The sequence below is a fragment of the Stigmatopora argus genome, chromosome 21 (assembly GCF_051989625.1).
Source record: "Stigmatopora argus isolate UIUO_Sarg chromosome 21, RoL_Sarg_1.0, whole genome shotgun sequence".
In the NCBI taxonomy this organism is placed as follows: domain Eukaryota; kingdom Metazoa; phylum Chordata; class Actinopteri; order Syngnathiformes; family Syngnathidae; genus Stigmatopora; species Stigmatopora argus.
Window position 1 is genome coordinate 8,564,727 of NC_135407.1, and position 12,608 is coordinate 8,577,334.

Below are 12,608 nucleotides of genomic sequence, written 5' to 3' on the forward strand. Positions count from 1 at the left end.
CCCGTATTGCTACATTCTGTGTGCGGTCGATTGGTCGCCAGTCTTTTGGTCGCCGGTCTTTTGGTCGCCGGTCTTTTGGTCGCCCGGACCGCGACAACGGGCGAGCAAAAGACCGGCGACCAATAGACCGGCGACAAAACAAGGTAAAACAACATTGTCTACACATCAATAAAAGCCAACAATGGCCATGAGCAGTTTCACTGAGCCGACGTGTGAGTGTATAAGAGTTTGTATGTACATGCGTTGTCCCTTTAAGAAGCTACGTCAGTCAGAGTCTTAAGAAGTTCTCCAACAAAAACCAATAAAAGTCCGGGAAATTTGGAGCTTTTCTTTAGCCTAATAATTACTAGGGCATTAAGTATGACTAAATAATAATTCGCAGTTTGTATTTAGGGAATTTGAGCAACGATTTAAATGGTAATTATCAATAACCTTCCGGGCGACCAAAAGACCGGCGACCAATCGACCGTGTACCCTACATTCACTCACTTCAAAAAGTATTAAAGCCAATCAAATAAGATTTATGACCAAAGTAAAATATCTATGTAGAATCAATATATCACACAGAAACTGAACTGAAGGAAAACATGCGCGTGACAATAAATCATTAAATTATTTTCTAATCCAGATTAATTTGTTTGCTGTGTATCTCGACTATGTTTCGACCTGTCAGTGTGTAGACTGTCTGGTCTAGAAACAATTAGTGTGGACATTGTATCTACGCATCATTAAATGAGCTGGCACTCACGGTGAAATAGTCCAAAGAGAAATCACATGAGAATAGGTGTCACAAGGGAAAACCCTGACCACAGGAGGAGAGGTAATGGAAATGGTTGTGATATTTTCTGTGTTAAATGAGGGTACACAAGGCCAAATTACCTACCTTTGCACTGGTTGGTATTTTTATCCAGAATGGCCTTTGTTGAGACTATCTTTCCATACCTGTGGAGACAGAGAAGTAATTACATTGAGGGAAAAAGACCAAAATACAACAGTTTATGGTTATGTAGAATAATGCAGTAGTAGAAACCAACTCTGCCAAGATGGGCTGGGTATGGTTTTGATAGCTATTTGTAAAAAAAATTAATGGCACAAACAAATCTGAAAGCCTGGATTTAAACCACCAAACACAGAGCAGACACAGATGTGTATTTTTATTTTTTTACTGTTGAACAGGAACGCAAATCACTGACCTTATGTGGTTATGACTTCACAATAAAGGTGTTCGACCTATAGCACATGCTAGTCATTGAAAAAGCTGGATAATAGACTATTCTTCTGACTGTGATCGTGGTTAGGGTGATTTATTTGCTTCATAGAATTTCAAAAGCAGCACTAATATTAAAGGCCACTGAGAAAAGTCATTTGAGGTTAATAGGTTCAAGTATGGATGACTTCAAATGCACAAGCTGCTTGGTGACATTTCTGAGAGTCACTGAACATGTTGTAATAGGTCAAATACTGTGCAGACCATGTAGTTAAAAATGTTTTTGTCAGCTTGAAATTGCGTGTAATTCGCTTGCAGTGAGTTGTAATATAACTTCTCATCAAGATGGCCTTTGAAATGCAAGATTTTACCTTGCGCTCAGGTTAATTGTGAAGGCAGAAATATCATGTTTGCAAACATCGTTGAAGATGGGGCGTGGCATTCACCCGGCCCGAAGTACACTTGCCTGCTCATTGTATTAAAAATGCTTTTGGCAGCCAGTGTCATCCATCTTGCAGAGTCAAGCAGCCAAGCAGAAATAGCAGTACAAAAGTGAGTCAGAAGAGCTAGTTTTCTCCAAAAGAGCAATGTTTGGGTTCTTGTGAGTTCATGTTGAAAATTGTCTACAAACAGTGTGGAAGTGAAATGCTATGTGCCTGTCATTTGCCTGTGGTAACTTGGCCAGACCCCATTTGTGTCCACTAAATGTCATCCCATGGTAAACCCTGACTTTGAGCTTTTGTGATCTTGTTACAGACATGCTTGCCATTTAAAAAAAAAAAATGACGCTTGACAAATGAGGTTATTGTTTCATTTTCCATGTTTGAACACTTTATATCAATTAATTACTTTTCACACCCCAAGCATTCAATTGGGAATTTGAGGGGTAAGGATTTTCCAACTGAAACTGGAAAATAAGTCACTTGACATTAGATGTGATGCAAGTTGTGGTACCTCGTTATCGCAAAATTTGACTTTAAGCTAAAACATCGTGATATATAGATAACAAGACTTTGTGTCACAGTTCAGCCTTTCTTTGTGTTGTCTAAGCTAAGAAAAAAAATGATTATTTTCTGATGAATAGTCAAAGTTAAAGATAGTGAAAACCTACTTTTGGAAATGTTGTGTGTATTTGTCTTAACAGAGCCTACACTTAATATAGACATGTTAAGCGTACTTGCTGAATTTACTTAAAATAGTATCCTTTTTTTCCCGCCATACCATCATCTTCACCTGACTTTGCAAACGGATCCACTGTATGTCCCCAAAATATGACGACTCCACAAACTGCCGCACACAAATGCAAGCACACACACACACGCACACGCACTTTGTGTGGGGAAGAAGCAGTGGTGCATCCCGGCCCATATTTCAACAGTGGGGGATAATTGTGCCATTTCTCAACGAGTGGCGGGCACTCTATTTACTGCATGCTGCGGTGGGGTGGGTGGTGTCTCTGAACTGATGAGCTCCGAGAGAGAAAACTACCAGTTCCTACAAATTCAGATACTGCATAAGTATACACACGCATGCACATACATAAAAGACAGACAGAGACAATCAGTGGATTGTCACTCTTCAGAAGATAAGCAGGCCGGATTTGTATCTTTATTCTGACAACAGGAAATCCAGAGTACTACATGTTTCCTTGGTCAGGTTTTAGTCTAGTGCTTTATTGTAAAGCTGACATTGGATAGCAATTACTGTAGTTACAGAGCTGCGTATAAATTATTAATTCAAGTAAGGAGAAGATATGAACAAAAGTATTGGCACATTTACAAGAACTGCATTTTATCTGTCAACTACATTTTGGTAGAGTTAGAATCCAAGCGGGTGGTAAAACAGCTAAATATTATGCTAGGAAAGATAATATTGATGAATATTAATTGGTTTCATGAGGGACACAAAATGATGTAGCAGGGAAGATCTGATCACGAGGCCTTCAGTTTGAGACCATTTAAAAAAAATAAAACTATTTAAATTTTGCAAGAGGATATTGTAAATTGTTTGTGAATTTGACAGTCTGCTGGGGTAGGCTCTAGCATAGTAAATAGTGAGAATAAGCAGCAAAAAAAATGATGGATGGATAACATACATTTTTAAAGTGTATAATATACATTTTTTATTATTTATTGGCACAACTTATTCTTCTTTGTGTCATTTCTACTCTGAATAAATGCATCAAACAAATGACACTTTAAATCCAAGGTTGGCTAGTGTATGAATAATTCCATCCTTAACTACTGTATTGTCAACCGTCTCTGTATAAGAATATGGCTGTTATTCTTTTGGGGAAAGAAAAATGCATCTTTGCAAGTGCCACTTCGTTCATACTTGCCCTACTGAATTTTAAGAGATGGCCTATCCATTTGGTCCAAATATGTCCAAGAAGAGCATGGTTGTGAGATGAAAGAGGCAAGTGGAAGTAGGCAGCAGCTTCCTGTCCATAATAGAGATGCACAGGTAAAACCGTGATGTGCATGGGAGTGGTAGTGTGCAGCTGTAGACAACCCTGCTGGAGACGCCTTGGCCTCAGTGGCGGGCAAGCCTGAGGGAAGCTTTGATGTGACAGAGGCAGTCCCTGTGAAGCCCAGGTTTAACACTGTGATGCTGTGGCCGGGATGCAGGGCCTGTCTTGGCTAATCCTATTTCAATCACTCTCACAGCCTCTTATCTCTGACTCTGCTGGCCCTCAGCCCTCCCTCTTCTCATCCATCTCCTCCTATCTGCTACTTCTACTGCTCTCTGTCGTTTTCTTATTATCTCGCTAACATCGAGCATTGCTTCTTCCTGCTCCATATCCCTCATTTCTCTCCTTTTGTCGCCGGGCAATCCCATGCTGATCCTTACAATGCAAAGATGGCGCATTCTGGTCGACGTCAAACATGGTGTTTGTTTGAAAGCTGTGTGAATGTTTTTTTTAAATAGAACCTGCATTTAGCATGCTTAGGTTTTCCGGAGAGCAGTGTCACGTTATATGAAAGGCAGCTATTATGTCCAAATTGAGAGGAGTGATAAAGGAATTACATACATTACATTGAACGACAACCAAAAGTGGAAAATTAGACCTCATTTTTTCTGTCTTAATATGTATTAATGCACATGTTAGTAGTGCCTTACAATAATTTATACTACAAAACATATGGCGGCACGGTCGGCAAGCGGTTAACACATCCGCCTCACAGTTGTGACATTGAGGGTTTAATCCCTGGTGTGTTCTGACCTTCCTATCTGGAGTTTGCATGTTCCCACATGCCTGTGTGGGCTTTCTCGAGGTAGTTCCAAACAATATTCCCTCTAATTTTTCATGTCTCGGCATACAGACAACCTCCGTGAGCACATTGAGGACCACTGTGAGCAACCTCAGGTGCTTCAGCAGATAAGCAGAATGGAAAATGAATGAATGACTACAAACTTAAGATCCTACAGAATGCCCTCTAAGATTGAATCAGGCACATAGACACATTGAAATGTTTTGACACAATCAAGAAAAAACATCAGTTGGAGACTTTTTCTCTTAATAATTGTAACCAAACCATCATTGAGCAAACATACTTTAGAAACTGTTGCATTTGCACAGTTTAATATCAGCCTTTTTTGTCTGCATTTTTTCACAATTCCAATACGTAATCCATTCCACTCTCATAAGGTTCCCCCTATTTTAGAAATATATTGAGGAAAAGATCTTGCTGTATATCATATTTCACAATCTAGCAATAAAATAAAGGAGACATTTTCATCATAAGCTATAATTTCATAGGCAACCTGGCTGCACTCCAGTGTTAAAACCAGTGCATCTTAATTTTCATGTTAGCACAAACCCTCCAAAACCCCTGCAAAATCTTAAGAGAAATGTTAAATCTTTTCCACCCTTTTTATATAGACTGGATCTCATTAAATGAAAGCTATGATGGAAACTTGCAAGCCATTAATTACTCAATTGTTGCGATCATTAGTAGACAACTTCATTAGATTTAATCCTGGGATAAATGTGTGGCTCTGAGAAAATACTTAACTGAATTTGGGGGGAAAATAAATCTTATTAAAACTGGCATTACAGATTTTAGAAACAACAAGGACAAGAGGAGTGATCAAAAATAAAGTTTCAAGTACAAAAAGAGGCAGCTGGACATAATGTTATACAGACAAAGTGGACTGTTGGACACCTGGCAGGGATTGGAACAGATGTTCGCTATTCTACTATGGAGTTGATGTCATGAGAACAGTCCTGAGTGTAGTACGCATGGCCTTGGAGATGTTATTTATTCCTTTACATAATCCAGCATGAGATCTTACTGCTATTTTTTTAATGTTTATGAATAAAAATGATAGCACTGCTATGCCTCTCTAAACAACATCAAGAAAACATAAGCTTAAATCTGACAACTAAACTATTGGTGTTTTTGTAATGTATTTCAACTCTACATTTAAAGAGGTAAACAAAAAATAAACAATGTAAGGAAATAAAATGAGTTATGGGTATTCCTACCATAAAAGAAAATAAAATAAAACGTTTGATATTCAAGTCAAGAAATATATTGTACAGAATGCAATATTATGTACCAATATGAAAACACGGTTGGATCCTTTTTTTTTTTAGGTACTGAATTTGTGAATTTAATTGCAGGAATGCTATTGAACACTATTAACACATTAATTGCATTCTTGCACTTAATATCCTGTACTATAATGGACTTTCAATTTTTTTTTCAAAATATATCTGGTTATTATACTTGTAAACAGCTTAATCAGCATATTTAGACATGAACAAGGGCTGTTGTGGTGTGACACTATGTTATTAATCGCCGAGGGAAAAAAAATCCTTGTCTTGTGTGCTTGTTGCTGGGACAACCAGGTAAGATGGCTAAATAAATAAACCTGTCCTTTCAGCACGTTGTGCATGATGGAATATTTTTTTGTATTTGAAGGATAAGATAAACACATTTTTGTGTGGAGTTCAATAATTCCCCAATCTCATTTTCACATGGGCCAAAAATGTTTGGAAAATATAGCTGGAGCTTGGTGGTTTTCCTTTTCCTAGTCATCCCTCACTTACAAAATTCTAAAAATGAAGACAGACAAGAGAATTGAGGTGAAGATGTCCTCTCAATCAACACGCCCATTGTTATGGGAAGCACCTCTGTATGCTACTCAATCTGGGAAAAGGAAGAAAAAAAATGCAAAGGCACAGCAGTGTCTGCAGAAGAATAGAATAGTAAAAGAATAAAAATGAATGTAAAAAGCTTTTAACTACAACTGAATGTTTGGTCCTTTATTTATAGCGTTAAATTAGAAAATGGTGGGGGGGGAAATCAACCGTCTTTTACAGCTCAGTCAAGTCGATAGGTCAAGTCAAATGAAAACAATTAGAGAAATCTAATATATATTTTCTATTCCGCTCATATTTTTAGGGTCGTGGGAAGCACAGTAAGTAAGTCTTTACATCATCTAATTACAAAAGTGATGAACTGGCAAATAAGTGTAAAATTAAGACATCAAATAGACAAGGATGATTATGAGTTTGTTGGTGTTGTTTAAACAGTCCAGTATATTGACTTATACTCTAGATCACATGTGTCAAAGTGGCGGACCGGGGGCCAAATCTGGCCCGCAGCATCATTGTGTGTGGCCCGGGAAAGTAAATCATGCGTGCTGACTTTCTGTTTTAGGATCAAATTAAAATGAAGAGTATAGATGTATATTAAATTTCCTGATTTTTCCCCTTTTAAATGAATAATTGTAATTTTTTAATCATTTTTTTCTGTGTTTTTAGTTCAAAAATTATTTTGTAAAATCTAAAAATATATAAAAACGCTAAAATAAACAATGTTTTAGATCTATAAAAAACGGAATATTCAGTGCTTTTGATCCAGTTCTTTCAATCCATCTATAAAAAAAATCTAAATATTATATCTAAAATGGTCCGGCCCACATGAAATGGAGTTGACGTTAATGCAGCCCGCGAACCAACCTGAGTCTGACACCCTTGCTCTAGATTGTGGAAGTTTGAGTGAAGAACAGGGATTCTAAAAAGGAAAAATCTAAAGGCCAAAATTCAGAGGTCATCTAGTGAAATAAGAATCAAGGAAAATTTGGATGTTCATTAGGCCTTTATGATTAATCAACCGGTTATGGGGTCATGGAAGAGCAAGAATGATCTTCTTACTGAAATTTTCTTGTGAAGAGGGTGATTCACTCCTTGGTAACAGTTTTACTCATGATTTGAGGTCAGCTGGTTTGAGTTACTGGGTTTCGCAGAGAAATACGTCTGAGTCATCAGTATAGCAAAGGATATGGAGTTTCATGAAAGTAGTTTAAGACTATAACAAAGATGTCTATCAAGTTAAGCAATAGTCAAGTAAGAGGAAATGGTTGAAAGTATCAAATGTAGATGTAGTTAGGATGACGGATAAGCATGGAGGGTTCAACTTTGTCAGCAAGGTGCTGTCTAAAAAGTGTGTTTGCAACAAAAGTCGAATGGAAATACTGTATACCTAAAGAATATAGATAAGCATTCATATTCACATAATCGCTGGGTCTGAAGTCAGTTGAATATGCAACCACATGATCAGTGAATATATTCCAAATCAACCCAAGGAAAAGTCAAATAATGTATTTTGCTCATTTAGACTTAAATCAACTGTAGACGTCCAAAAAAAGAGGTGGTTGAAGGTTGGCGAAGATAAATATCGAAGAAAGTAGGATAAGATAATGAAGGTGAGAGGGAAGGTGGGAATACAAGTAAGTAGGGAAGCAAGTGACAAAGAAAGAGAGTGCAAGAGTGAAAAAATGGCAGTTGTGAGAAAATTAAGCACTTTACACATTATATTGGTTCAGGATCCAAAGAGAACAGATGCTTCTGCTCAGCATGGCACAATCTGCACATTTTTGTGGCTATCTATGGTATATTTGCACAACAACAAGCTAGTAAATACATTTTGCACTTAACAAACTCATGTTTATTGCAAAATCCTTTTCAAACTGACGCATACTGTGAATTAAAATCATATGTACATATGAGACATTTTATTCTACTTTTGCATACACAAGAGAGAACCTTATATCTAACTAGTGAATCTTAAACACAATTAACATCTGATCTAAAAGGACATTTTAGAATAAATGTATCTGATATTTTCCTGATGATGTTAAACTATCCTACATTTCTCTCTAAATGCTGTGGGAGAGTTATTATATATTATAGTATATCAAATTTCACATGCTTTTTGTCTGATCACCAACTTATTGAAAAAGGACCATTCACACAACTTCAATTTAGAACCTTGAATCAACCCAACACGACAAAATTTGAATAATAGTTGGAAGGAAACACATGCAAGCTTAGGGTAACATGATAAATGAGAGCCAAGATTCCTCAGATTCAAGAAGCAGATGTGCGTGTGTGTATGTATGTATAAAATACATGTGTGTGGTCCCGTCTTAATCTTCAAATCTGCTCCAGAACGATTTTGCACACAGATCTCACCTCTGTCAATTTGTTTTTAAACAGAACCCACACGGGGTATCTCTGATTACCGGGCAGGAAGTGTCAACATTGGACCTTGGAGAGTCATTAAGAATAATCTCAAGCTGTTGAGTATGCAGGCCTCAGCTCCCAAAAACAGGTGGTCTCAGGGTCACCCCTTACTTTTCTACTTAGCATACCACATAAATTTGGTGTCCAAGTATCATTTCGCCAACAAACTCTGGGGAGAATATTTTGGGGGCCTTGCTAATGATTAGAACTTGATTTGGCTCATCTAGTCTTTTTGATAAAGTGCTGCCAGGGTGTGGAACGTTGTAGTGATTTAAAATATAACTCTGGATCAGACATTGGAACAGAGCAAAATGATAGGTGGAAAAAGCTAAATGAGAAGTAATTAGTGTTGTTTGAAGGAAGACTACGTCAAAATACTAGTTCTATTTGTTAAAACAAAACAAGAGAACGGCCGCAATAACATTCAACCTTTAGTCCAACGATCTGATTAAAACCGTGATTAGATTCCTCATCCTGGACTGCAAACAAGAAAAAAAAAGTCCCTTTAATCACCGGAGGTTTTAATGGCTTGTAAAGTCTGCTTTACCTCGCAGAGTTTTAGGTTTTGCAGGCTGAGTTGTACATTTTGGCATAAGACATCATTGGTTTGGATAGGACTAATGTTGAGCTTTGGTTTGGCCTTGTGCCTCACCCTGGCCAGTTCAGGCCAAGGAATTTCTCTCACAGAAGTGATTGTTCTGTACCTCCTTGTTCAATCATAGCCAGGCAACTATGAGGGCCTCTTGGTATTTGGCTGTACACCCCAAAAATCCACTTTCTATTCCTTTGGCTTGTCCCAAAACCAATATATCTGCCTCTTGGCTATGAAGAATCTCAAACCCGTCCTTTAAAAAAATAAACACTACGCACACACCCAATCCACTTAATCAGTCATTCAACCTCTATTGTGAGAAAGCAGTAGTTGTAAAGATAAGCCAACAGCCAACAAATTTAGCTTCGGAAGACCTTCCGAACAGATATAATTTATTTCTTGGTGCATATTTCTTGTAAATTATAAAAAGTTTGAACAACTACAGTTTTCTTGTCAAATCTCTTTGTACTTAATTATGATTCTGTGGCAGGGGGAACTATTCCATCATGACTTTCTTCAATATGCTGTGTTTGAAGAAAGGATGAAAGCGTAATACTGTGCTTGTGGTAACTAAACAACACACTTTAATTATATTTGGTTGTTCTAATACATAATTTAGAAATTGAAAGGTCCTTTCTTCCAGGAAAAAAAGTGAACTTTAGGGTTTTAATGAAAATGTGCCAAGAATGTGGCAGTGAAAATTTACAGTACAGAGCAGAGGGTGTCCAACCACAGTTTTAAATGCTTTTCTTGGCATCTTTCAAAGCCTTTGGGAGCATGGCCCGCTGTCAAGAATGCATCAGTTAAATAGTGGTATGCCTGCCTTTGAGATAGCGGCAACCAGAATGGCAGGGTCCTCTTTTCTGTGTGTGATGCAACAACTTGGTTTCATGCTGTCTCTCTCGTACACACACAAGAACACACATTTTGGGAATGGCAGACAAGCCCGTGACACTGATAAGAGAAAAAAACAGCTTAGCCAGCTAATAGAAAGTTTTTAATATCCGAAAACCCCAGTGCCAATTTTAGTCAGCACTAATGTTTAACATTGTGGAGCTGATCTGGATATGTTGGCTGTTAGAAGGAGTGCTACTGACTGCAGATACTGACCTTTAGTCGAATCCTACAATCCGCTTGCCACTAGAACACTCCATGGCTAATTAGTTTCAGTGGCATTGAATTTTATTGGCACAGCAGACCTTGAGCAACCTTAAGGGTACATTTAAAGAAAACAGAGCGAGAACCATGGGGTTTGCAAAAAGGAAAGATGTTGGAGCAGATGATGGGTCCACTGGAGGGTAGTTAGGCAGATCCCTGACAGTCAAGGAGGGGGAAGTATCAATTAAATGGCAACACGCTAACATTCCTGATGGCTTTTGACAATATATTTTAAGTATTAATAAAAGCTAAAAGCACTCACACCTACACAGTCACACAGTAAATAATGCACATATATAATTATTTTGAATGATTTGTAAAATAGTAGGTGCTACAACAGGTGCACGCTTGAAAGTGAAGTCTTTTGAAGGAACCTAGAATTTCCCTACATGTGAAAAACGTTGCTCAAAGTATGTTTATGTATACAAAATGTACATCTGCAAGATCTCTGATAATGGAGACAATAGACACAAAGAAAAAACACTGCTTACAAGCACAACCATTTTGTGACAACAGATACACTCACACACCTACCCACTGCTACACTTGAGCACTGGTGCATGTGATAACGAATACTAAAGACGTCACATAGAGTAGAAGGTTTTGTGGTTTATATGTTCATCAAATGTGTTAAACAACCCAGGAAATATTACCTTTTCAAACAAGCAAAATTATTAGGACAGACATTATTCAATTAATAATAAATAATTAAATGAATAATATTTGGTGACAACCCGGCGGCCCAAGTGGTTAGCGCGTCGGCCTCACAGCTATGGGGTCCTTGGTTCAAATCCAGGTCGGTCCACCTGTGTGGAGTTTGCATGTTCTCCCTGGGCCTGCGTGGGTTTTCTCCGGGTACTCCGGTTTCCTCCCACATTCCAAAGACATGCATGGGAGGCTGAAAATTGTAAAATGTCCCTAGGTGTGCATGGATGGTTGTTTGTCTACTTGTACCCTGCAATTGGCTGGCCACCAATTCAGTGTGTCCGCCGCCTCTGGCCCGAAGTCAGCTGGGATAGGTTCCAGCCCCCCTCCCCACGACCCTAGTGAGGATAAAGCGGTTCAGAAAATGAGACGAGATGAGAGACATTTACCGGTATCTCTTAACGATATGATAGTAAGTAATATGCTTGCTTTCAACTTCTTTGTGTGTATTGGTCAGTATGAAAAAAATACTGTGTTACTGTGAACACTGAACATGTTCCCATCTCAAAAGAATTTTTGGAATCAGTACTAAAAAAAAATTCTGGAAATATAACCAAGCCATTTTGAAGCCTGTATTTCACAATCTGTAGGCCTTCCCACTCAAGCCCTTCCTCCATGCTAAAAACATGAACAAGGCTTCTTGAGTGTTTGTCGACTTTTATGTCTGTATGTGAACAAACAAAAATTTCATAGAGACAAACCACTTTGAGTGTGTGTTTGAGCTTGATGAGGTCTTGGTCTGTGATTCCTCTGGGAGGTGGTCCAATCTAGGCATTATTAAGCGTTAGTGGGCTTTGTGCAGGGGGGCTGGTGTACTTTCTCTATCAGGAACATTTTGCAAAACCGTTAGAGGACTTTTGTGGAGCCTCTAAAATTCGCAACAAAAAGTTGGTCACGGTGTAATTGTGCCTTCACAGTGAACATGACCTTTTGAATTTCGGGATTGTGCATGACCTTTTGTTGGTTGGTAATTGCATTTTAGTTTTATCAAAATGGTTTTGAGAGAACTTAATTACATTTTGTGAAGGAAACAACAATAGGTTTTTCTATAAGGGTTCTCTGATAGAAAAATCACTAACGATATGATACAAATTGTGTTGTATATTTTAGTGCCTTGTATTATTTGTGATTGCCCTCCAAGCCAAACGGCACAGTTATCATATGTTTATGTGGTTCTATATAATTTTCAGCATACTGTCATGTAAAAAAAAAAAAAAAAAAAAAAAAAAAGAAAGTAGGAAGAATATTTTTTCATGTCCAGAATAAAAAAAATGTAAGATACTTCTCTCAAATGAAGTTTTGGAACATATTTACAATCAAGTTGTGGTACTACAAAGTGTTTGCTTTTGAGATGTAATTTAAGGACTGATAATTTAGGGGGCTGAATCCCAGAACAAATTTCATATTAT

At 37.8% G+C, this 12,608-nt stretch overlaps 1 protein-coding gene across 3 annotated transcripts in view; it reads right to left on the reverse strand.

The window, feature by feature from the left end:
• rbms3 (RNA binding motif, single stranded interacting protein) overlaps positions 1 to 12,608 on the reverse strand; it is a 248,683-nt gene that overhangs the window by 177,395 nt on the left and 58,680 nt on the right. For all 3 annotated transcript variants that reach the window (XM_077590895.1, XM_077590894.1, XM_077590893.1), the window contains exon 3: positions 884 to 942. In XM_077590895.1, the coding sequence (XP_077447021.1) occupies positions 884 to 942 (59 nt within the window). The remainder of the gene's footprint in view (positions 1 to 883; positions 943 to 12,608) is intronic.